Source organism: Kogia breviceps, chromosome 1 (genome assembly GCF_026419965.1).
Source record: "Kogia breviceps isolate mKogBre1 chromosome 1, mKogBre1 haplotype 1, whole genome shotgun sequence".
Classification (NCBI taxonomy): domain Eukaryota; kingdom Metazoa; phylum Chordata; class Mammalia; order Artiodactyla; family Physeteridae; genus Kogia; species Kogia breviceps.
This window is the reverse complement of record NC_081310.1, coordinates 107065641-107092371: the sequence shown is the minus strand read 5'-3', so window position 1 is coordinate 107092371 and position 26731 is coordinate 107065641. Positions and strand designations below refer to the sequence as shown.

The window sequence follows — 26731 nt, the reverse complement described above, 5'->3', positions numbered from 1 at the left end:
TATTTTTTAACTTTTTATTTTGAAAAGGCATAAAGTCAAAAGAATAGCACAATAAATGCGTATCTACCCATCACCTGTATAAACCAATCGCAAACATCTTGCCACATTTGCCTTATTTCTCTCTATATGTATTTATTTATAATCCTTTTTACTTTTGCTGAAACATTTGAAAATTAGTTAGACATCCTGATACTTTGCCACTAAAGCCTTCAGCATGTATCTCCTAAGAATATGAACATTCTTCTATAACCACAATACCATTATCATACCCAAGAAGTTTAACACCTACACAATTATATGAGCTATTGTGTAGTCCATATTCTAATTACCCAATAGTTTCTTTTGTGGCTGTTTCTCCCCAGTCCAAGATCCAATCAAGCACCACACATTGCATTTAATTGTGAAGTCTCCTCTAATCTAGAAGAATCCCCCATCGTTCCTTTTTTTCCTTTCATGACACTGATACTTTTTAAGAATCCAGGGTAACAGTCCATAAGGTGGGTCCGTCTGGTTGTTTATTAGTAACGGGATTCACATTAACCATTTCTGGCAAGAGTGCCACACAGGTCATGCTGTGTACTTCCCACTGCATCACATCAGGAGGGCTGGGTCAGTTTTTAAGCACAGATTTTTTTTTTTTAAACATTTTTATTGGAGTATAATTTGCTTTACAATGTTGTGTTAGTTTCTGCTGTATAACAAAGTGAATCAGCTATACGTATACATATATCCCCATATCTCCTCCCTCTTGTGTCTCCCTCCCCTCCTCCCTATCCCACCCCTCTAGGTGGTCACAAAGCACTGAGCTGATCTCCCTGTGCTATGTGGTTGCTTCCCACTAGCTATCTATTTTACATTTGGTAGTGTATAAATTTCCATGCTACTCTCTCACTTCGTCCCAGCTTACCCTTCCCCCTCCCCATGTCCTCAAGTCCATTCTCTACGTCTGCATCTTTATTCCTGTCCTGCCCCTAGGTTCTTCAGAACCATTTTTTTTTAGATTCCATAAATATGTGTTCGCATACAGTATTTGTTTTTCTCTTTCTGACTTGCTCTCTGTATGACAGATTCTAGGTCCATCCACCTCACTACAAATAACCCAATTTCGTTTCTTTTGATGGCTAAGTAACATTCCATTGTATATATGTGCCACATCTTCTTTATCCATTCATCTGTCTATAGACACTTAGGTTGCTTCCATGTCCTGGCTATTGTAAATAGTGCTTCAATGAACACTGAAGCACAGATTTTTAAGGCATGGAATCAGTTTCCTCATTAGATTGATGTGTTAGATAATTTTGGAAGCAGTGTCAACATCTAGAATTTTTGCCAAATATTTCCAGCAAGCTAGACCAAAAAAAAAAAAAAATCTGTGGTCTCTCTACTCAGATATTCTTGACATGATGTTCTTATTCTCCCAGTATATACAGAATAACCTGGTAATCACTTTCACTTTATCAGTCACTGACTATGTCAACTCATGATGGCATAAACATTACCTGATATAATTTGGTTGCAGTCATGCACTGACCAATTCATGATTCCATATACAGAATTAAGAAAAATTCAACAGCATATTAAGCCATTAAATGACACAGAAGTAGAGATGGCTTTGCTATCAACAAAAATGTTAACATAGTTTGCTTTTAGCTAACACCACCGACCAGACATTATTCTTATTACAAATGCCATCTTAGAATTCCTAGCTTCAAACATCATATAACATGTCTTATAAGGAGTGTACAGTAAGGGAGAATCTACTTTTTCTTAAAGGAGTTCAAATCAGTACAACAATGAGTAAACAGGACTATCTTCATTAACAGTATTCACTAAAGTAAGGATCTCCCAAATTTGACTCTGCGGTTGAGAAAAAACTTTCACACTTACCTCACAGTGTAGTATATATATATTCAATATGTTAAATAGTAAATATTTTAAAGACTAGTAGATACAATAAATTCCTAGACCCTTAAAAGAAGTTAGTAAAAAAATCATACCTGAGTAAAAATATTATGCGTTTGGCTTAAAATCCACCTGGCATCAGCATCAGGTGCTACTACTAATTTCAAGGTCCCAACATAAACATCAGAACATAAGGTCCAGAAATGCTGTTCTTGTAAACTGTAAACTCCTTGCAACTGCTGCACCTAAAATATAAAGAGCACATATTAACATGAACTCAAGTATAAGTACACCCAACTTAAATTATGCAACACATCAGTAAACATGGATTCTACTGTCTAATGAAAAAAGTGGCCTGGTGGGGGGATGGCTTGAATTGATTAACAAATACCTACTGGGTACTTACTATGTGCTGGTACCATGACAGGTGTTTGGGAAATATAAATGAGCACATATCAAAATTTGTAGGGCACAGCTGAGAGAGTGCCTAAGTGAAATTTACATTTTCAAATACAGTTGACCCGAGAACAGCACAGGGGTTAGGGACGCCAGCCCTCTTCTCAGTCGAAAATCTGAGGATGCAACCAACCACGGCAGTACTGTGGTTATTTACTATTGAAAAATATCCATGTATAAGTAGAACATGCAGTTCAAGCCTGTGTTGTTCAAGGGTCAACTGTACATTGATCAGAAGACAAATATAAATACAAATGAGCTAAGAAATTAGGAAAAAAACAACAAAGTCAACTTAAGAAATAAAAAGGAAGGAAATAAAGGATAGGAATCAGTGGTCCACAAATTTAGAAATGACAGAGTTCACAATATAAAAAAAACTAGTTCTCTGAAAAGATTAACAAGCTAGAGAGTCAGTGTTTCGTACATAATGGGGGCATGTTTTAGACAGGATGATTCTTCATCGTGTACAAGTGTCAGGAACTACAGGATCTTTGCATCGCCAGGACCCAGGGAACTACATGCCAACATATACCCTTCCCCAACTCATGTGACAACCAGAAAAGGGAGGGATGTCTCAAAGTTTTTCCAGTGGCTCTTTAAGGGTTCCACACTCTTAGGTTGACAACCACTGGCAAGACAAACTGATGGCGGTAAAAAAATAAATGAACAGGCATTAAACAAAGTACAAAATGAAAAAGGAAAAGAACTACAAACAACAGATTTTAAAAACCATAAAATGGAATACTATATGAATGTATCAATATGTGAGTGTACAAAATACTACAGCTGAGTAGAATCCAAACACTTCTCACCACCTCTACTGTTGTCAGGCTAGTTGAAGCCACTTTAGTTTGGATTATTATAATACCTTATTAACTGGTCTCTCTATTTCTAGCCTTGCACCTCTTCATCTATTCTCAAAACAGTAGCCCAAGTAAGAATCTGTTACTTTAGATCAGATGCTTTCACTCTGTTCAGAATCCTCCAGTAGATTCCCATCTTACTCTGAACAAAAAAACCAGTGCTTTCACAATGACTTACATGGACCCATGTCATGTGGCCCCTTGTTATTTACCTTATTTACCTCATCTCCTACTACTCCTCCCCTTGCTCCCTCTTCTTCAGCTACAGAAGCCTCCTCACCACTCTGAAAAGTCAGGCACACTCCTGTCTCAGGGCATTTGCTATGCTCTCTGCCTGGAGTGTCTTTCCTTCAGATTTCTGCCTGGCCTACTTTGTTTGGGTCTTGACAAAAATGCCATTTTCTCAGGAGGCCCTTCTACTGTTATTCTATCTAAAACCACAATGCTTTTATTTTTACATTTCTCTGCTTTATTTTACTTTTCGGCATATAATGTCGCACACTACATTACTTATGTTATTTATATTGTTTCTTGCCTGTCTCCTCTGGCAGAAGTCAAGCTCAATAAAGGCAGGGATTTATTTTCGATTTTTATGTCTTTATGTTTTGTATCCTCAGCACCTTTTAGGTGCTGTAAGGACCTAAGCCTGGCCCAAGTAATTGCTCAGTAAATAGTACATGTATGTATATAAAATGAATATAAATTTAATTTTGGTGTTTGCTTTGGTAGCACGTGTACTAAAATTAGAACGATCAGAGAAGATTAACATGGCCCTTGTGCAAGAATGACATACAAATTCAGGAAGTGTTCCGTGGTCATTTCACAATGTACATGTATATCAAAACAACACAGTGTACACTTTAAATATACATAATTTTCATTTATCAATTTTACCTCACTAAAGCTGGAAAAATAATAAAACCAGAAAAGCAACAAAAAAACACAATTTCAAAAATCTAGACAAAATGAATAAATTTCTGGAAATACAGAAAATGCTGTAATATAAGAAAAAAACAGAAGATATAAAAGGGCCATTAAAAACTGAAAAGGTAATAAAAGTTCTCTTTCATAAAGCCCCCCCACCCCCCACCCCAGTCCCAGAGGGCAGACTTTCAAGAAGCTTAACATAACCTCTTAGTTTTTCCAGAAAATAAAAAAGAGGTGCTATCTCATATAAGTAAGAAATAATCTTGATCCCCAACCAGATAAAGACAATAAATCATAAGCTAACTTCTCTTATGAATTAAATAAGCTAAGTCCAACAGTATATTAAAAAATAACATATCATGACTAAGTTAGTTTATCCCAAGAGGGAAAGATTAAACATCAGAAACTCTATTACTGTTATTCTTCAATTAGTGAAGCAAAGGAGAAAAGTCACAGTCATTTCAATAAAAGCATTACAATTATTTAATAAAATTCAACCCCTATTTATGATTAGAAGGACACTTCCTTAACGTAATAAAAGCTATCTACCCAAAATGTACAGAAAACACTTAAGGAAAAAATGTTAGATGTATTCCCTTGAAGATCAGGAAAATCTTTACAAAGATGTCCAAATCACCGCTATTGTTCAATATCTCTGTATAGATCTGGAGGAGCTGAACTAAGAACCCAGAAGTTAAAACAAAGGCTCAATGTAAAAGATCTTTGTAACAATTACAGCAATTTAAAAGAGAAAGAGGTTACTCTGTGAAGGGGTTAACTACCAATTCCTGGAAATAGTCAAGAAGCTGAATGACCAACTGAATGTCACAAAGAAGATTCTTCCAACAGATAGAAGTCTGGGCCAAATGAATAATAAGATCTTTTTGAACTCTGAGATTCCCTGATTCTTAAGTAATCTATTTGGGCTGTCAATTAAGAAAAAGTTGAACTTATATCTATCAAAAATATTTATTTTTATCAGAATTGGATGCATGTAGGATTACTTTCTATAAGCTCCAAGACACTTGGTGGGAAATATGAGACAATAACCATTGTGCCCTTTAAAAAAACTGCTTTTACTAGGGAAAGAGGTCAAAGTGGACTTCCTCTTCCTCTTTCAGGACTCTGATGACACAGTGGTTTGAACCTGATATCCCTCCACACTTTTCTAAATGGAAATGGTATACTGGTAGGGAAACAACACCCTGACTGAACAGATTTCTTCTACCTCCATAGATATAGCAGTAGAAGCACATTCCTGCAGTTATCCTAAAGCATAAGTTAAGGAATGATTGTTATAGAAACTGGCATTAACTTTACTCAAATTTTAAAAAGTGGGGAAAGTGTAGCTACAGATGAAAATCTGTGTTGCTCTTCCTGCTTGGACAGTGTGGTTTAACGGAAAAAGCATGAGCTTTTAAAACCAGAATGATATGGATTTTAATCCAGATTCAACCACTACCATCTGTGACTTTAGATGAGTTACTTAAATCCTCGAACCTGAATTTTACTCAATTTTCCTAGGGAAAGGAAGATGAAACTTACCCTGTATGGTTAATGTGAAGAAAAGAAACAATATATGTAAATCACTTAATATAGGGAGCAGCTTAGAGCAGGCGTTCAATAAATTGCCCCTTTCTCTTCCACAACTATGCTGACTGGTCCTACCTTAAAATCATAAAACCACAAATGTCAAATGGGCAGCACTTCACTTTCCCTATCTCAATAAGAACTATCCTATACCTTCTCTTTTTTCCTCTTGTCTTCTAATTTCTCTGCATGATTACTCTGCCATGTAAATCAATGAGAAAATAGAAGCACACAGAAAATCCCTTATCCTGCACCACCAAATCCACCAGTCAGCCCTCATCTCTTTCAGCACTTTCTGTCTTCCCTTGGGGGATACAGTACCCCTGGATCCTATCTACAATCAATTCCTCCACAGTGCTTTGGGTTCTCTCCTTTTTCACCTTCTCAAGAACTTCACAGGTACCTCCTTCAGCAGGTAGTGAAGTAACCTCCTTCACTACCATCCCATCAATTTCTTCCTGTCAGTCGACTGTTCAGTAACACACAGGCTCCAGAACTGCACTGTGCAATACAGAAGTCACTAGACACATGTGACTAAATATATGAAAATGAAATGAAATTTAAAACTTAGTTGCGCTAGCTCAAATTATTAAGCTTCAAGTGCTCAATAGCCACATGTTCCTTGTGACTTCCATACTGGACAATGTAGATTATTGAACATCTCCATTATTGGGGAAAGTTCTATGGGATGCTGTTTTAAAATATCTTATTTTAAAAACAAATTCCCTCACCATTGTTACTATATCTACAGCCAAGCTATCAGCTCATTTCTTTGTTCCCTTTAACAACACGTCTTAAAAAAAAGTTGACTGTAACCACTATCTCTACCTCCCCAATTCATTTACTCCTTAATCTACTATTATCATGCTTTCTCCAAACTCTACTGAAAATGCTTTTATCAAGGCCATTAATGCTGTTCATGAACCCAATCAATGGTCACTTCTCTGTTCCTACAGTAATTGCCTCACAGAAATATTTGGCACTGTTGATTACTTCCTCCTTCAACTTCTTCTGGGTTTTCCAGCTTCCATTCCTGGATTTCCTACCTGTGCTCTAAATCTGGAGTTGAAGCTTGACCTAAAGATTAGAGCTTAATCCTCCCAAGGTAATCTCACATAATCCTAATGTTTTAAATGCTAGTCATATACTGATGACTCAAAACTCCTCCTAGGGCTTCCCTGGTGGCGCAGTGGTTGAGAGTCCGCCTGCTGACGCAGGGGACACGGGTTTGTGCCCAGGTCTGGGAAGATCCCACATGCTGTGGAGCAGCTGGGCCCGTGAGCCATGGCCGCTGGGCCTGTGCATCCGGAGCCTGTGCTCCGCAACGGGAGAGGCCACAACAGTGAGAGGCCCACGTACTGCAAGAAAAAAAAAAAACAACTCCTCCTAGCTCTAATCAGTCCCTCAAATTCCAGATTTGCATATCCAACCACTTAAGTGACATTTCCCCGAGATGTACAGTAGGCATTTCATTTTTAACATATCCAGAATAGAATTCTTTTTTTTTTTTTTTTTTTTTTTTTTTTGCGTTATGCGGGCCTCTCACTGTTGTGGCCTCTCCCGTTGCGGAGTACAGGCTCCGGACGCGCAGGCTCAGTGGCCATGGCTCACGGGGCCAGCCGCTCTGCGGCATGTGGGATCTTCCCGGACCGGGGCATGAACCCGTGTCCCCTGCATCGGCAGGCGGACTCTCAACCACTGCGCCACCAGGGAAGCCCCAGAATAGAATTGTTGATTTGGGAGGATTTTCCACCCTCACACCTGCATCAACCTCAACAAATGGTATTAGCATCTACCTATTTGCGATTCAACACTTTTTCTCCCCTCTGCTAATATAATCCATCGCCAAAAACTTATCCAAAATATCTACTTAGCTCCATTTTCACTTCTACCACTGTAGTCCAGGCCATGATTTTTCAGATTAGAAGATAACAGCCTCTTAACTGGTTTTCTTTGCTTTCATTCTCCCTAGAGTTTATTCTCTAATAGCAAGAAGAAGAAGCTTTTAAAAACATACATTTTGTGACACTCTACCTGCCTAAAAGCTTTCTAATGCTTCCCAGTGAATAGAATTAAATCTAAACCTCTTAGTAAGACCAAAACCTCTATATCATCTGTCCTCTGCCATTCTCCCCAGCCTTTCCAGCCACTCTCCCCTTTATTATGCTTCAGCCACAATGGGTTTTTTTTTTTTCCTGTTTTTCAACACACTAAACTAGTTCCAGTCATAGAGCTTTTCGCATTAGCATTTTCCTTTGCTTGGAACACTCTTCTCCAAGATTTTCATGTCCGGCTCCTTCTTGTCAACAAGATTTCAATTTCCTTGAATATGACTTCCTGGATATATCTGACATAGCCATCCATGTCTCACATGACTTTGTTTTATTTCTATTATAGTAATCATCATTAGTATTTTCTTATTTATTTATTGTTTAGTGCCTGTGTTTCCCCACCAGACCATAAATTCTTTGACAGACCCTGTTACCATTACACCCCTAGTACCTTAGAAGAATATATGGCATAAAAGGGGAGCTCACAAAATCTATGCTGAAGAAATGCTTATATCATCTGCTATTCATATTTATATTTTAAAAGAGCTGCTTAATTCCTAGATGAGAAAACTTCTACCACATTTTCTTTAGTGAAGCTCAATATTTTCCAATGATTTTATTCTGGTTTGTATAAATGGCATTCATGGTCAGCATTCAGTCTTGGCAGAAATACTAAATTACACACACATGCTACCCATATTTTTAAAAGTTATAACAGCTTGGAAACAACCAAAACCCAATGGTTTGGAAGCTTTGAAACTTACCCTCTGATAGCACTGAGGGAGAGTATTTTCCAAAAGGGGAGGAGTTCTCTGCATTAATATTCCAACAGACTCTCTTAAAAGAGGAATAACACTATAGAAAAGGAAGACATCAAACTTATTAAAGCCACATTCTGACAATCCCATCCTGCAAGAAAGTAATAATATAACTCCCAATACAAAATAACAAAGATTTTTCAGAATAATATGAGGAAAAAGAATCCAGCCATTGCTCCAAATTTTTCATGGGACAAATAAGTTATTCTTTAAAGTAAAAGAGCTAAATGAAATATATCAATGTATGAAACAATAAACATATTACTGAATAGTACTGGAGCATCTAAAATTTAAACACTGCAATCGTTCAACTGTCATTTAAAATATGACTTCAAATGGCTAGAATCTTCAAGGATAATCTATAAAGCATATCATGGCCAACTGGTCCTTAACGTTTATCAAATATTTTCATTCATTTATCTGAACAGTACTGTTAAGGAAAATACAAAAAAATTAATACAGTATATTAAGTTCATTTGTCCAGTGTTTTTCCAACCCGATTATATATCAGTCTTCTTTGATTATTTAAAAAAAAATAGGGCTTCCCTGGTGGCGCAGTGGTTGAGAGTCCGCCTGCTGATGCAGGGGACGCGGGTTCGTGCCCTGGTCTGGGAAGATCCCACATGCCACGGAGCGGCTCGGCCCGTGAGCCATGGCCGCTGAGCCTGTACGTCCAGAGCCTGTGCTCCGCAATGGGAGAGGCCACAACAGTGAGAGGCCCGCGTACCGCAAAAAAACAAAAAACAAAAAAACGAAAAACAACAACAAGAAAATAGAAGCCTGGATATAACCACAGATCTAGTGAATCAGCACCTCTAGTGATAGGGCCCCAAAGTCTGTACGAATTGATGTAATTAGTCCTCAACCAGTATTTGGAAATTATGGCTTTAGGCTACTTGTATGGTTGAATGCACACAAAGCAATTAATAGTGTAATGGTGAGGGTGACTCTAATGCAGTAGTTTTCTAAACCAGCTACATGTCAAATTCACCTTAGAGTCTTGTTTGTTGTCATTTCTAACATATTGAATGAGAATCTCTGAGGGAGAGTTGAGGCATCTATGTTTTTAAAAAGCTCTCCAGGGGGAGTCCAATGAGTCAGGGGGTGAGGCACTGCTCTATTGCTTGAAGCAGACTGAGAGGGAAGGTCAAGAACAGCTTCATTACACTTAATAGCTTAAGCTAGTTCTTTCTTTTTAACTTGTAGAATCTCAATGTTTCTAGAGTAAAACCCCTCCTGATTATAGCTATAGGAGATAGAGATAAAAACAAAACAAAACAAAACATATAACTTTTAAGGAAGGTAGAAGGTGAAATGTACCTTAAAAGATTAGTAGTACTTCTGACAGATAGAAAAGAAAGAGAAGATATTAATGAAGATACAGAGGAACAGGGACAATGCTTGTCTTGTTCACTGTTATATTCCCAAGGAGGCCTAGTAAAGTGCTGGTCACAAAGTGGGCCCACAATAAATATGTGTTGGTTAAATGAATGATAAATGCATAGATATTAGATGTTTTAGAATCTAAAGAAAGGAAAGGCCCCAGGGAAGAAATTAGGAGACTGTTCCATACATTGTGTACAGTGAAAAGTACTTGGATAGGGAGGGTAAAAACAGGAACAGAAACAAATAGGAAAATTAAACAGACACTGAGAGATATTGAGATATTGAGAAACTGGTGTCCAGGGAAGCAACACCAAGGGCAAGCTTAGAAAACTAAAAGTGTGGAGAGAATAGCAGTAATGAATATAAAAGCTCAACGTAGACAGGAGTTTAAGTCACATTCAAATGAAAATATTCTTCAGATAGTGATTTATGAGCCAAGAATAATTAGATGCCACCTTTAATTGCTTCTTCTCCCTTAAAACCCTCATGCTCTAAATCGCCAAGTTGTCATGACTTAACATTCTAAACATTCCTAAATTCCATCCCCTCCCTGTCATTCTATTACATATGTCTACAATAATCTCCATATCACTTCACTTGGATTATTATTAATAGCCTCCTAAATGGTCCCTTTATCTCTAGTCTTATTTCTTTAAGTCTGCTGTGATAGGCAGCTTTAAAGATGGATCCCAATGACCCCTGCCTCCCTAGCGTTCATGCTCTTGTGTAATCCCTTCCCCTTGAGTGTGGGGTGGATCTAGTGACTTGTTCCTAATGAGTAAAGTATAGCAAAAGTGATAAGATGTCAATTCTAAATTAAAGTACTCTGGCTTCCATCTTGTTCACCCTCCTCTCTTGCTCTCTCACTTGCTTGCTCAAAGCTGCCACGCTATGAGAGGCCCAGGGCAAGGAACTGAGAGAGGCCTCCGGAGAGGAACTAAGACCCTCAGTCCAACAGCCCCAAAGAAACTCAATACTGTCAACAACCACTTCAGTGAGCCTGGAAGTGGATTCTCCTCCAGACGAGCACTGGAATGACTGCAGTCCTGGCTGACACCTTGTTAGAGACCCTGATGAGCCAGAGCCCAGTTAGCCATGCTCAGGTTCCTGAACCAAGGCAAAGATAATAATGTGTGTTATTTCAGCTACGAGGTTTTTGTGTTAAAGTTCTTATGCATTCATAGATAACTAACATAACTATTCTTTACAAAGCCATGAGACTAATCTACCTAAAATCAGTATCTGACTCTATCCCTTCCCCATTAAAAAAAAATCAATTAAAAGCTCCCTACTGCCTAGGGGATTAAGTGTAAGCTCTTTCACATGGTATATTTTTTGATCTGCCCTCCTCTAGCTTCACCTCCTATCATTTTTGCTTCACATTTGAAGCTCTCTAAAATGTTAAGTATGTTTGTACTTCACTTTCTGCTGTTTTTCCTCTCATGCTTTGGCTTATGCTGTAACCTCTCTAGAATGTCCCTAAACTGCCCTGTAATCTGGCTTCTATTCCTTCTTTTTTTTTTTTCTGTGGTACGCAGGCCTCTCTCTCACTGTTGTGGCCTCTCCCGTTGCGGAGCACAGGCTCCAGAAGCAAAGGCTCAGCGGCCATGGTGCACGGGCCTAGTCGCTCCGCAGCATGTGGGATCCTCCCGGACCGGAGCACAAACCCATATCCCCTGCATCGGCAGGCGGACTCGCAACCACTGCGCCACCAGGGAAGCCCTCTATTCCTTCTTTAAAATCTCAAGTGTCACCCCTTTTAGGGTATATTCCCTATCCCAAACTGTCCTCCAAACTGTATAAATGTCCCCTCTGTGCTCCTGTAAAAAATCCATGATACCTATAGTAACATTGGAGGAAAAAATGGGTGGAAAGCAACTGGAATCAGGGTTAAGGATTTTGACAGTGAAAGAACATCAGTTATTCCTTCATCTAACCTGAAGAGTAGTGTCTGTTTCTATCTACTGTGCTGTTATTAAATAGGTGAGGACTCCCTGGATTTACCCAAAAGGCAAAGAAAAACAACACAGTAGAATAATAAGGCATAATTCAACCATTACATTTTTTCTTTCCTCTCTCCATCCTCACTTCTCAGGAAAAAGAAAGGATCAGTCACTAAATGTTTCTATATATCTGATTTACACAATTTTTATGTTTTCCTACTTTCCTTATTGTACTTCTCAGAAAATGAGGCACAAAAATGGTTCCCCTAGAATAACTGTTTGAGAATAAGTTTTTTTAAAATTTTTTTATACAGCAGGTTCTTATTAGTTATCTATTTTATACATATTAGTGTATATATGTCAATCCCAATATCCCAAATCATCACACCACCCCACCCAGAGAATAAGTTTTTCCATGTGCCCACTAAATTTAGCTATTTTGATCATCTCTTCTCCAATCTTTATCTCAAGAAACTCCTAATAATCTCGAGATATCTGAGGTGGAAAAATCACTCAAATGTAAATCATGAGACTTGGGTTCTAATTCTGCCATTAAATAGCTTCAGGCAAATAGTATAACATTCCAGAGCATCAGTTTTCTCATCTATAAAATGAGGAAGTAGATTAAATATCTAGGCAATTTCTTCCATCTTTAATTTCTTTTCATTCAATAAGAAAAAAAAAAGGTCAATCTACAAGGAATACTAAGAGAGAATATATTCGGAAATGAAAAAATGTAAGTTGCCTTTATATTCTAAATAGCAACAACAACAATGCACAACAGCATCATCAAATGAGATAAACTTTGCAAATGAATTTAATCTATTACTAATTAGGTAATCCTGCAAATGGATTTTATTACACAATCAACAAAAATAAGCAATAATTAAGCACTACATGCTTTGCGTGGCATCAGATTTTCTCATATCAGATGGAATCTTACTCTAGAGTTGTGGAAATGGAGACCTAGTGTACCAAAGTAACTTGCCCAAGGACATAACTAGTGAATGGGAGAGCTAGAGTAATAAGAACAGGTCTTTTGACTCCAAACTCAATTTTACAAAGTTCAAGTCAACATTTACTATATGCCTACCATGTGCCAGACATGTGCTAGGCACCAGAAATAAAAAGATAAATAATACACAATGCCTTACCTCAAAGGAATTCACAACTATTGAAAAAGCCTGTAGAGATCAATGGAAATCAGGCAACAAAAACTTATTTAGGACCCCCCATTTGGAGGAAGGCACATATGAATTCAAAACAGCTGTAGATTAAGAGCCAATTCCAATTTCATTTCCCATGAACTTCTGGTGAACAGTTTTTTTATTAGTATGTTGACAACTTACTTTTAAATATACCTTTAAAAATAAGTATAACTTTCAAAATAAAGTGGGGGAAAAAGGAATAGAAGAGAACATGGACTCTACTGTAACAGAAGGCATGCAATATGAGCAATGATATTACTTAAGCAGTAGTTGTAAAATATAACCTTGCAAACAACTTTTAAAATATTTATTGTCTTAGAATATCTAGGGCTAGTCTAGCTTTCCCTGCAAAGAGCTAAAACACAATTAATACAAAAGAGTTGAGTCCAATCTAAAATAATCCTTAAGGAGATCAGCTTTAAAACATTAAAGACATTCCCTTAATACAGTCTCTGAATAAGTCACCCAAAATAACCACCTACAAATTTATCCAAACCTTTGTTCAAATTTTTATGTGTTAATCCACGTGTATTGCCTCTCAAAGACTGCTACTCCCTTGTAAGAACAACAACAGTAACAACTAGTATGGCCCTTTTTCTCCTGAAGTTTACTTTCACCTGTGGCCCTTAGTTTGAGGATTCTAGAACTGGTGAAGTTCCATGATCACAGATTACACACTATTAGAATTAACACAGGGGACTTCCCTGGTGGCACAGTGGTTAAGAATCCGCCTGCCAACGCAGGGGACATGGGTTCGAGCCCTGGCCCGGGAAGATCCCACATGCCGTGGAGCAACTAAGCCCATGTGCCACAACTACTGAGCCTGCTTTCTAGAGCCCGCGTACCACAACTACTGAAGCCCATGCGCCTAGAGCCCATGCTCCCCAACAAGAGAAGCTACCGCAACGAGAAGCCCACACACCACAACTAAGAGTAGCCCCCACTCGCCGCAACTAGAGAAAGCCCACGAGCAGCAAAGAAGACCCAATGCAGCAATAAATAAATAAGTAAATAAATAAATTTATAAAAAAAGAATTAACAGAGAATTTAGAGATCACTCATTTTAACACAATTCAAGAACCATAATGCAGATAAATATTTTAATAATAAAATTAATGTCAGAAGCATCTATTTTAAAATAACTAAATAAAATATATAACTGATATGTATAAAGAAATAATATATAGAGAGTGTACCAACAGGTTCTTACTGATTTTGTTATACTATAAAATTTGGAATGGTTGCCTACTTAGGTAGAATTTTAATAAAATGTTTACATTCAACAGCAGCAAGCATTTCACGAAAGCACATGGAAGCATCACACTAATTTTCTCCAATAATAATTTTAAAATATTGTTAAGAATTTCAGATGTAGGAGCTATATAACTAGGTTATGAAACTGGGGTGGGGAGAAAAAGGTGCTTGCTAAATCACATGGTGATAAGCAATTTAGAACCAAAGCCAATTTCCATAACAATCTCAGAGGTCACAAAAATGTAAAAGAAACCTGTAGAAACTCTATTTTTGCTTTTTTAAAATTGTGTTTAGCTCAGGAGTTTGCGCCCATATTTTTCTGATTAACTATTGTAAAAGGGAATCATAAAATAGATTTTAGCATGGATCTATCTAGCCATAATGAAAGGATATGGGGGAAAAGACAAACTCAGCAAATTCCTGACTGAGCTAAGACTTAAGAGCTGCATCCAAACCCAAAAAGTAAGCATGTGGAAACAATTAGAGGTTCACTTCTGGTTGACTAACTCAATTCTAGCTTTAACAGTGAAATAACATTTTCCTAGCATATATAAAAAGAATGAGTCATTAGGTACATGAGTTTACCAGTAAAACATGGTAATAGTTTTATTCCTCAAAAGCTGAAATAAATCGAATTTACAATCATACAATCAGAACTTAAAATTAATACGAAAGCTTAAATGCTAGCAGGTTAAATAAGCAACAGTTATTACTCTTTATTGCCAGTAACTCTGTAAATGAAAAAATACTCAAATCTTACTTCAAAAGCAGCATATTTAGTGAGTCTCACCATTTCAACAGTACATAAAATTATCTAGCAATAATTATAAACAAACCAAACCAAAGAAAAGGGTATACATTATGAAAACTTTTTGGAGAACAGACTGGTGATAATCATAATCATTAACAATAAAAAATTTCAGAGAGTTGAAACTATTACTTAGATCTGAGAATAAACATCTATTAAAAATAATTAAAACATAATTACTGATTCAACTTTTTTGAATTGGCTAATGGGCTTAAGTCCTCCTGCATATTACCAGTGGTTCTTATCTACAAGCATATAGATAGCTGTACTTTATAAAAGAACCCATAAATTTGAAGGTCTAGTATATATCAAATACTCAAAAATGTTCAGTGGACAAAAAAAAAAAAAAAATTGGCCCCCAAAAGCAATGTATTCTGCATTCAGACATGGTGGTCCTATGACAAGCTGTAAATACACAGTCATATTTACACAAATACAATGATTCCGTAGTAAAAAACAATTACCCATTAACCCAGAATTTCATGAGCCTAATATAGAACAGATAACCCAGAACCACAGGAATTGTGGTTTGCCTTATAATTATTCTGAGTTTCTGAAACCTATGGATTAAATCAACGCATATTTACAGAGTACCTACTTTACTCAATAATGGAGCCAGTAAGATATCCTAAAATACCCCTAGAACTTAGAGCCAAAGTCATGAAAAGGTCACTCTTTTCCTTAAACTTCTGGAACTTAGTTATAACACTTAATGCATCTGGTCTTTGGACTAAAACCATTAGTAAATAATGTCAAGTTAGTAAATAGTAATGTCTTTGTTTAGACAACACTTAACAGTTTTTAAGGTATTTAATAAATTTTTTCCAATTTTATCCTCACAACAACCTTAAGTAACTTTCAGAAAATGTTGGAATCACAGATGTAAGCAAGATCATAAGAGATCATTTAGGCCAACCCCCTCATTTTACAGAAAAGAAAACCATCTCAGAGAGATTAAGACAACTTGTTCTTTGTTACACACTGGTAAGTGGCAGAGTTGGGAGGGATACCTCCAAGACTAAAGCTCTCTGCACTACACTGCAGTCTCATCATGCTTGAGTCCTCTGGAGTCAGAAACCATATTACATTCTTTTAATTCCCAGTGCTCAGCACAGTGTATGGAATATAAGTGCTTGACATATGTCTGCTGAATGCATAGTCTATTTTAAAACTTCAAACACTAGTGGAAGATTATTAAAATGTAAAACATCCCTTGTTGGACATGACTTTCAACCCTTCACAATAACAGCTAAATAACAAAACAAGAAAAGAGCCCCTCAATTTAGTCATTTCCCCAAAAGAATCTCCAATAAATAGAAGCAAAAGTAGCTTATCCTCTATTCAAGTATAGGTGAGAAAGAATTAATTACACTTAGGCAGAAGCAATCAACATTCCCAGCTCTTGATGTGAAATTTGTTATCTTAATAAAGGCTCTTTATTCTAATGAATAAGAATATTCTCATAAATAAGAAACTAAAATCACACCAACAATATAAGTAAAAAAAAAAATTACTAAGTGATACATATGTATCCATGAAGAGCAAAGGTGCAAATAAATAAGAAAAATGAATGAGAATTCATAATGCCCTGTCAAGAGGGAGGGAAATGGGGAAAAACAATGGAATAAAAGAAGTAAGAAGAGAGGACACTTCCCTGGTGGCACAGTGGTTAAGAATCCACCTGCCAATGCAGGGGACACGGGTTCAAGCCCTGGTCCGGGAAGATCCTACATGCCGCGGAGCAACTAAGCCCGTGTGCCACAACTACTGGGCTTGCACTCTAGAGCCCACGAGCCACAACTACTGAAACCATGTGCCACAACTACTGAAGCCTGCGTGCCTAGAGCCTGTGCTCTGCAACGAGAAGCCACTGCAATGAGAAGCCCATGCACCACAATGAAGAATAGCCCCCCACTCGCTGCAACAAGAGAAAGCCCGTACACAGCAACGGAGACCCAAGGCAGCCAAAAATAAATAAATAATTTTTTTTAAAAAAGTAAAAGCAGAGAAAAAGGTGAAAAGGATTTTAAAAAAAGAAAAAGATGAGGACAAAGAGCACCACAAGATATACATAGTTTTGAGAGAAGACTGGAATAAATCTTCTTATTCTTATTAAATATGGTAACATTTGTATTGAAAAGATCATGAGACTTGGAGGTACCTCCCCATTACCTTTGCAACTCACTGAAAGCAGTGGCGAGGCTAAGATGGACAAAGGCAGGAGATGAAGCTCTTTAAGGAAATCTGCATTTTAAAAAGTACAGAAGCGAAGAAACAGGACCTTATTTAGGAAAACCAGAAAAGAGGGCAAGAAATATTTATTAATCACTTCAGTGATCACAAGTTTTAACTCAGAACGAAAAGGCCTTAAGATCAGCACGAAAAATCCAAGAGGAATGGGACCAGAGTGCTAATCAAATACCTAGGTGCAACAAGGCTATTAGGAATCTGAGCTAAACAGTGTCTATATGGTTTTAGGTTAAGCAATTAACACACAATGCTTGCCAAGTGGCAGGTCTGTTCTAGGCTTGGTATATTTTAACCTATTTAATCCATATATAACAAATTATGAGGAAGATATAACTAACATTGCCACTTTAAAGATGAAAAATTGAGGCTAAGTGGCTTGTCCAAGGTCACACAGAAAAAAGGTAAAAACAGGATTTGAACCCAGGCAATTTTGCTCCACAGTAAATGCTCTTAACTTCTCTGCGAGACTCCTTCCAATTAAGCACTAGCTTTGTTAGTGCTCCCAAAGCACCTTTACCTAAAGGAGAATTCTGACATTAGGAGATGCTGACCTTCAAAGTGTATAGGAGGCCTGGACCACACAAAGAAATTTAAAAGCTCTGGAAAAGATGATCAGTAATAAAAAGATGAAAGTTTTCTGCCATCTGAGAGCTGACTGGTATAGTCAAAAGTTGAACAGAAGCAAACCCCTGACACCTAGTTTCTGTTCTGGGCCCATCCTCAATGATAACTTCCAAAGTCACATGTCTGAGAAGCAAACCTAACATAGGAAATGAAAAGCAAAGGAAAAAGTACCCTTATTTGCTTACCCAAATTAAACTTAAAATACCACTGTATTTTACCACTGAGAGTACAATTTTTATTAAATATCTCAAAGTAGGTTTCTAATTGCTACAGTGCTACACTGGATGCTGACTACATTAAAATATTTAGTTACTGAGGTAGGAGTAGAAATCATGTTTTCAAAGGATAAACTAAGCAAGAGAACAGAGTAACAAGTGCAGACTATACCTAGTGGTGGAGAATTTCAAATTAATTACACGCAAATTAACAATGAACAATGAATAATCAAAGGGACTAATAGTTTTTCTTTTCACAGGAGTAAATTAAGAGTAGAGGTCTTCCCTGGTGGTGCAGTGGTTGAGAGTCCGCCTGCCGATGCAGGGGACATGGGTTCGTGCCCTGGTCTGGGAAGATCCCACATGCCGCGGAGCGGCTGGGCCCGTGAGCCATGGCCACTGAGCCTGCACGTCTGGAGCCTGTGCTCCGCAATGGGAGAGGCCACAGCAGTGAGAGGCCCACGTACCGCAAAAAAAACCAAAAAAACAAAAAACAAAAAAGAGTAGAAAAAACAATATGCTTTCAATCTTTTAAATTTTACTTTTATTTTTTTAAGGGCTAAAAATGTCTGATTCCGAAGTCAAAAGTATATTTAAGATATACATTCAAAGTCTCACTTCTAATCCCTTCCCTCTGCCTAGAGGTAACTATATTTATTATATTTGTTTTTGGTTTATTCTTTGTGTTTCTTTGCAAAATTGTAAGAAAACATGCAGATTATGTGTGTATCTCTTCTCCTTATGGAAAAGGTATAGTGCTACTTTTTGCCTATCTTATGCTATACTCCTATATATCACTTGCTACATATCAAGTGCTATTTTGTTTTCTTAACAATACATCTTGAAAATAACGCCACATTACCATATAGAGATATTCCTTATTCTTTTTAAAATTATTATTATGGTAAAAAACATGTAACACTAAATTTATCATCTTAACCATTTAAAAATATATAGTTCAGTAGTGTTAAGTAACATTGTTGTGCAAAAAAGATCTCTAGAACTTTTTCACACTGCAACACTGAAACTCTATACCCATTAAACACTATAATTCCGGTCCCTCTTGCCCCCAGTCCTTGGCAACCACCTTTCTACTTTGTTTCCACAATTTTAACTACTTTATATATTTCATATGAGTAGACTCATAAAATATTTGCTCTTTGGGATTGGATTATTTAGCTTAGCATAATGTCCTCAAGTTTCATCCACAATGTAGTGTGTGACAGAACTTCCTTCTTTTTAAAGGCTACATAATATTCCATCATATGTATATACATTTTCTTTATCCATTCATTTGTTGACAGATATCTGGGTTACTTCTACCTCTTGGCTACTGTGAATAATGCTGCAATGAACATGGATATATGAATATCTTTTTGTGATCCTGCTCTGAGTTCTTTTGGACATGTACCCGGAAGTGGAATTGCTAGATCATATGGTACTCTATTTTCTTGGTTTTTTTTTTTTTTTTTTTTTTTGCAGTATGTGGGCCTCTCACTGCTGTGGCCTCTCCTGTTGCAGAACATAGGCTCCAGACGCGCAGGTTCAGCGGCCATGGCTCACGGGCCCAGCTGCTCCGTGGCATGTGGGATCTTCCTGGACCGGGGTACGAACCCGTGTCCCCTGCATCAGCAGGCAGACTCTCAACCCCTGCGCCACCAGGGAAGCCCTGGTACTCTGTTTTTAACTTTCCATAATGGTGGCATCATTTTACATTCCTATTAACAGTGCACAAAGGCTCCAAATTCTCCACATCCTTGCCAACACTTATCCATCTATTCTTTTGATAGCAGACATCCTGATGGGTGTGAGGTGATGTCTTGTCATTTTGATTTGCATTTCCCTAGTGATTAGTAACGCTGAGCATCTTTTTACGTGCCTATTGTCCAGACGTAAATCTTCTTTGGAGAAATGTTTATTAAAATCCTTTGCTTATTTTAAAATTGGTTTATTTTGTTGTTGTTGTTGAGTTGTAGACCTTCCTTATATATTCTGAATATTAACATCTTACAAGATACGTATGACTTGCAATTATTTGCTCCAATTCCACAGGTTGCCTTTTCACTCTGCTGATTGTTCCTTTTGATGAGCTTAAGTTCTTAAGCTTGGTAAAGTCCAATTTGTCTATTTTTTATTTATTTTTGCCTGTCTTCTTTGGTTAGTATCCAAGAAATCATTCCCCAAACAAATATTCCTAAGCTTTTCTCCTAGGAGAAAAGTTTTTGTCTAGGAGTTTAATAGTTTTAGATCATATGTTTAAGGTCTTTAATCCATTTTGAGTTAATTTTTTTATGTGGTGTAAAGTAAGGGCCCAACTTCATTATTTTGGATGTGGATATCCATTTTCTCAAAACCATCTGTTGAGGAGACTGCTTTATCCCCATTGTGTAGTCCAGGCACCCCTGTCAAAAATCATTTGGCTATATATATGCAAATGTTTACTTCTGGGCTTTTTATTCAGCTTACTGGTCTATATATCTGTCTTTATGCCAGGACAACACCATCTAAATCACTGCTTCTTTGTTGTTATGTTTTGAAATCAGCGAGTGTTAAGGCCTCCAACTTTGTTCTTCTTTCTTAAGATTGTTTTGGCTATCATAGTCTCTCCACATTCCATACAAGTTTTAGGATTTAAAAAAAATCTATTTCTGAAAAAAAATGTCATTAGGATTTTGGTAGGGATTGCACTGAATCTGTAGATGACTTTGGACAGCATACACATTTTAACGATATTGAAGTCTTCTGATCCACGCATGAGATGTCTTTCCATTTATTTATATCTTCTTTGATTTCTTTTAGCAATGCTTTATAGTTTACAATGTACACGTTTCACCTCCTTGGTGGAATTTATTCTTAAGTATTTTAACCTTTTTGGTGCTATGGTAAATGGGATTGTTTTTAAAATTTCCTTTTCTGATTGGTCATTGTTATTATATAAGAATGCAACTGGGTTTTGAGTGCTGATTTTGTATTCTGCAACTTTGCTGAATTCTTTTATTAGTTCTAACAGTTTTTGTGTGTATGTGTAATCTTCAGGATTTTCTACATATAAGATCATGCCATGTGTGAACAGGGATAATTGTAATATTTCTTTTCCAATTTGTATGCCTTTTCTTCTTCTTGTCTGATTGCTCTGGCCAGAACTTTCAGTATTATGGCGAATAGTAGTGGGAAAATTGGGCATCCTTGCCTTGTTCTTAGAGGAAAAGTTTTCATTCCTCCCCAGGTGTAGGTTTTTCACATATGGCTTTTATTATGTTGAAGTAGTTTCCTTCTAGTCTTGGTCTGTTAAGTGTTTTTAACCATGAAAGGGTGTTGAATTTTGTCACTTTTCTGCATTGTTTGAGATGACCAGATCTTTTCTTCCTTCATTTTGTTCGTATGGTGTATAATACTAATTGATTTTCATTATGTTGAACCATCCTTACATTACAAGTACAAATCTCCCCTAGTCATGGTGTATGATGCTTTTAACGTGCTATTGAACTTGGTTTGCTACTGTTTTGCTTAGGATTCTTAAATCAACACTCATCGGGGATACTGGTCTATAGTTTTCCTGTTTTGTCTTTGTCTGGTTTTGATATCCAGTTAATGCTGGCCTCATGAGTTTGGGATTCTCCTCTCCTCTTCAATTCTGTGGAAAAGATTGAAAAGAACTGGTACTAAAACTCTTTAAATGTTTGGTAAGATTCACCAGTGAAACCATCTGATCCTGGGCTTTTCTTTGTTGAGTTCTTCGATTACTGCTTCAAACTCCTCACTAGTAATAGGTTTGTTCAGATCTTTAAAATTTCTTCATGATTCAGCCATGGTAGGTTGTATGTTTCTAGAAATTTATCAGTTTCTTCTAGGTTATCCATTTTGTTGGCATACAACTGTTTATAGTAGTCCCCTATAATTCTTTTTATTTCTGTGATATCAGTTTTAATATCTCCTATTTCATTTCCTATTTTAGATATTTGAGTCTTCTCTTTCTTTTTCTTAGTTGGTCTAGCAAAGTTTTATCAATTTTGTTGATCTTTTCAAAAAACCAACTCTAGGTTTTGTTGACTTTTTTCTATTGTTTTTCTATTCTCTATTTCATTTATCTCTGCTCTAACCTTTAGTATTTCCTTCCTTCTGGCTGACTTCGAGTTTAGTTTGTTCTTCTTTTTCTAGCTCCTTGGGTTGTACGATTAGGTTGTTGACCTGAGATCTTTCTTTCTTTTTAAAAAAATGTATGTGTTTATAGCTATGAACTTCCCTGTTTGTACTGCTTTTGCTGAATCCCATTTGTTTTGGTATGTTGTGTTTTTGTTTGTTTTCATTTGTCTCCATATATTTTCTAGGTTCTATTGTGATCTCTTCCTTGATCCATTGGTTGTTAAAGGGCCTGTTGTTTAATTTCCACATATTTTTGGATTTTGAAGTTTTCCTTCACTATTGATTTCTAGTTTCATTCCACTGTGGTCAGCAAAAAATATTTTATATAATTTCAGTGTTCTCAACTTTGTTAGGACCTCTTCTTTTTTTTTTTTTTTTTTTTTTTGCAGTATGCAGGCCTCTCACTGCTGTGGCCTCTTCTGTTGCAGAGCATAGGCTCCTGGCATGTGGGATCTTCCTGGACCAGGGCATGAACCCATGTCCCCTGCTTCAGCAGGCAGACTCAGCCACTGCACCACCAGGGAAGCCCAGGACCTCTTGTGACATGACATTTCAACTTTCTGGGAGAATGTTCCATGTGCTCTTGAGAAGAATGTGTATTCTGCTGTAGTTGGGTCAGGCTCAACAACAACCTGTTAGGCCCAACTGGTCTATAGTGTTCAAGTCTTCTCTTTCCCTATTGAGGCTCTAATGAATGAGTGGTTGATTTCCTAGTTCCTCTAAGGTACTGAAGTCTCCTACTATTACTATGTTGCTGTCTATTTCTCCCTTTTTGTCAATGTTTGCTTTATATATTTGGATGCTCTCATGTTAGCATTATATGTATTTACAATTGTTATATCTTCCTGGTGAATTGACCCTTTTATCCTTACAATGTTTCTTCTTTGTCTCTTGTGACAGTTTTTGTTGTCTATTTTGGCTAAGTATGGCTACCACTGCTCTCTTCAGGTTCCTGTTTGTATGAAGTATCTTTTGCTACCCTTTCACTTTTAGTCTATGTGAGTCCTTATATCTAAAGTGAATCTCCTGTAGACAGAATAAAGATGAATCTTTTTTTAAATCCATTCAGTCAGTCAATGTTTTTGAAATGGAAATGGTATGTTTAATCCCTTTACATATAATTACTGGCATGGAAGGACTTACTATTACCATTTTGTTTAGTTTTCTGTCTATCTTGTAGCTTTTTCATCTCTCTTTCACCTTTTTTCCCTCTTTTACGTCTTCCTTTGTGTTTCATTGATTTTTTTTGTAGTGACATGTTCTGATTCCCTTCTCATTTTCCCTTTGTGTATATTCTATTAATATTTCCCTTGTGGTTATTACTGCATGTGACAAGTTGCTCTTCTTTTGCTGCTTTCAGGATTCTCACATTATATGTAACTTTTGACAGCTTGATTATGATGTGCCTCAGTGTAGGTTTCTTTATATTTATCCAAGTTGAAGTTCTTTACATTTCTTGAATTTGTATATCTGTTTTTCTTCTCAGATTTGGGAAAGTTTCAGCCACTGTTTCTTTAGCTAGGTATTCTGCACCTTTCTCTCTTTCTTTACTTTCTGAGACTCCCATAATGCATTTGTTGTTCTGCTTGTCCATAAATCCCTCAGGCTCTCCTCATTTTTTTTCTTCTCTTTTTTTGCTCCTCTACCTCAATCATTTTTGTTAAGTCCTGACTTCAATCTCACTGATTCTTTCTTCTGCCTGGTAAAATCTGCTGTTGAGTCCCTCTAGTGAAATTTTCAATTCAGTTATTGTTGTTCTTTTGTTTGGCTCTTCTCCACAGTTTCTATCTCTTTGATGATATTCCCATTTTGTTCATGCACCATTTTCCTGATTTTGTTTAGTGTCTACCTGCGCTTTCTTTTAATTAATTGGGCATCTTTATGATGGTAATTTTGAATTGTTTACCTGGCAATTCATATGTCACCTTTTTTCAGGTTTGGTTTCTGGATATCTAATTGTTTCCATGGTTGGCTGTTTCTTTGTATGTCTTATTTTCCATTGTTGGGATTTCAGCACCTGAAGAATCAGTCAACTCTCCAGATTTTGTGGTCTGGTTTCATGCAGAGAGGACTTACTCTATATAGCCTGGCTGGAGATGCAGGAGACCTCTCAAGTCTTTTCTGGTACATGCCCTCTCTGAGCTTGTGCATGTAATCTCCTATTTGGAAAAGAATGCTGGCTCCTATTCAAGAGCTCCTCCTGGTGTCTATCTGCAATACTGCTGCCTCCTGGAGCTGTAGTAAGTCACAGTCCTGGAGTTCCACCTAGTGTCTGTCTGTGGTACTGCAGACTGTAATGCACAACTGACGTCTGTTCCCAGGGATGCCCAACCAGGCACCCATTTTTCAGTACTTGGATACAAGCAAGACAACTCTCTCAGGCATCACCCCCCTAAAAGTCAGTTAATGTTAAACTCCTTCCCCCACGCAGGAAGATAGGAATTAGGGGTTTCTTCCCAAATAGTCCACCATGTGCAGGCTTGGGCGGTGGGAGTGGTTATGAGGAGAGAGTGGGGAGTGTCATGAATTTCCTGTCAAGCTTCCATGTGGTTGGCTTTCCATTAGCCTGGTGTGCAGGAACCTTTTAACTAGTTTCTGGATTTCTGACAGAGGCATTTTGTCAGTTTGTTGTGTTAAATCTGTCTCCATGGAGGAAAGAGAGCCTAGGGCTTCCTATTCTGCCATCTTGCTGATTATACTTCCTGTCTCCCTTTACTCTTTTTTTTTAGGGATACATATAAGTCCCTTACTGATGTACATATGTGTTCTTTCCAATCTTTAGCACAAACACATAAAGCCACAGAGAATGGCCTTAAAATATATCTTTATGTATTTTTGCCAATTTATCTTTAGGATACATTCCTAGAAGTGGGACTGCTTAATCAAAGGTAAACATATATTTAATTATGCTAGATGTTTGTCAAAGTTCTCTCCACAGAGATAGTACCACTCTCATTTCTATCAGCAACGTATGAGAGTACTTATTTTACCTACAGCCTTGCCAAAATATTATGCAAATTTTTGGATATTTATCCACCTGATTGGTGAGAAGTGGTTACAATATAGTTTTAATTTGCATTTTTTATGAGTGAGGCTTAACTACTTTTACATGTTTAAAAGTCATCTGTATTTCTTTTCCTTTGGACTAAATGACCTTATACTTTTGCCCATTTTTCTATCAGGCTTTTCATTTTTTTAATTTAATTTTTATTTTTAAGAGCGCTCTCTATATTAGGGGGGTTAGCCCTTTATGACCTAAGTGGCAAATATTTATCCCAATTGATTATGCTTTTTGACTTCCTTTATGGTGCTCTTTTTTCTATCCCAAAGTTCTTTTTTTTTAAATGTAACTTAATTCATCAATCTTTTCTCTCACTGATTCTAGGTTTTGAGCCATAGCTGTTCCCCTAATATTCCCTTGTTGTAAAAATAATTCAGACATGCTTTTTTTCTAGTATTAGCATGGGTTCGAGTTTTACTTTTAGAGCTCCAATCCATTTAGAATTTATCCAGGTATATAGTATGAGGTACAGTTCCAAATTTATCTTTCTCCACATGGTTGGTTATCCAGTTAGTAGAAAGCTCATCTTTTCCCCACTGACTCAAAATGCTGCCTTTATCCCTATAAAATTTCTATTTGCACATAAATCTATTTCTGGAATTTCTAATCTGCTCCATTATTCTGTTTGCTTTTTTAGGCATCTCACTATTTTAATTGTAAAAGCTTGGGACTTCGGTTAAGCCTCCATGCTCCTAATGCAGGGGGCCCGGGTTCGATCCCTGGTCAGGGAACTAGATCCCGCATGTTGCAACTAAAGATCCTGCATGCCAAAAGGAAGATCCTGCATGTGGCAACAAAGATCCATGTGCCACAACTAAGAGCCAGTGCAGCCAAATAGATAAATATTATTTAAAAATTGTGAAGGCTTTACACTTTACATCTTCTTTTCCAAGGTTTTCTTGGCTATTCCTCCTGCTTTTTCATTTTTCCTTATAAACTTTAAATTCAACTTTTATTACCTCCTCTCTAGAAAAAAAAACCTGTTGGTATTTTTATTAGAATAGTTTAAAATTTATAAAAAAGAGTTAACATGTTTATAATGTTGATTCTTTAAAAACACCACAATTGACAAACAAAGGCTCTGTTCAAGTCTACTTTTGTTTTTCAGAAGTGTTTAAATTTTTTCTCCTACAAGTTTTACACATTTTATCTCTAGATTGTCTTTGTTATTGTTACTGAAAAGGTGTCTTCTCTTTAATTGTAACATTCAACTGAATTTTTCTTATATATAA

General features: G+C 37.0%; 1 protein-coding gene and 1 non-coding gene across 5 annotated transcripts in view; one reads left to right on the top strand and one right to left on the bottom strand.

Moving 5' to 3' along the window:
* Positions 1-26731, bottom strand: part of SLC30A7 (solute carrier family 30 member 7) — a 78060-nt gene that overhangs the window by 8243 nt on the left and 43086 nt on the right. For all 4 annotated transcript variants that reach the window (XM_059056025.2, XM_067040844.1, XM_067040849.1 and 1 more), the window contains 2 exons: positions 8554-8644; positions 1998-2147 (listed from right to left, as the gene is read on the bottom strand). In XM_059056025.2, the coding sequence (XP_058912008.1) occupies positions 1998-2147; positions 8554-8644 (241 nt within the window). The remainder of the gene's footprint in view (positions 1-1997; positions 2148-8553; positions 8645-26731) is intronic.
* LOC131746825 (U6 spliceosomal RNA) lies at positions 3935-4040 on the top strand. The gene has a single exon (XR_009332672.1). It is a non-coding gene; the product is annotated as a U6 spliceosomal RNA (small nuclear RNA).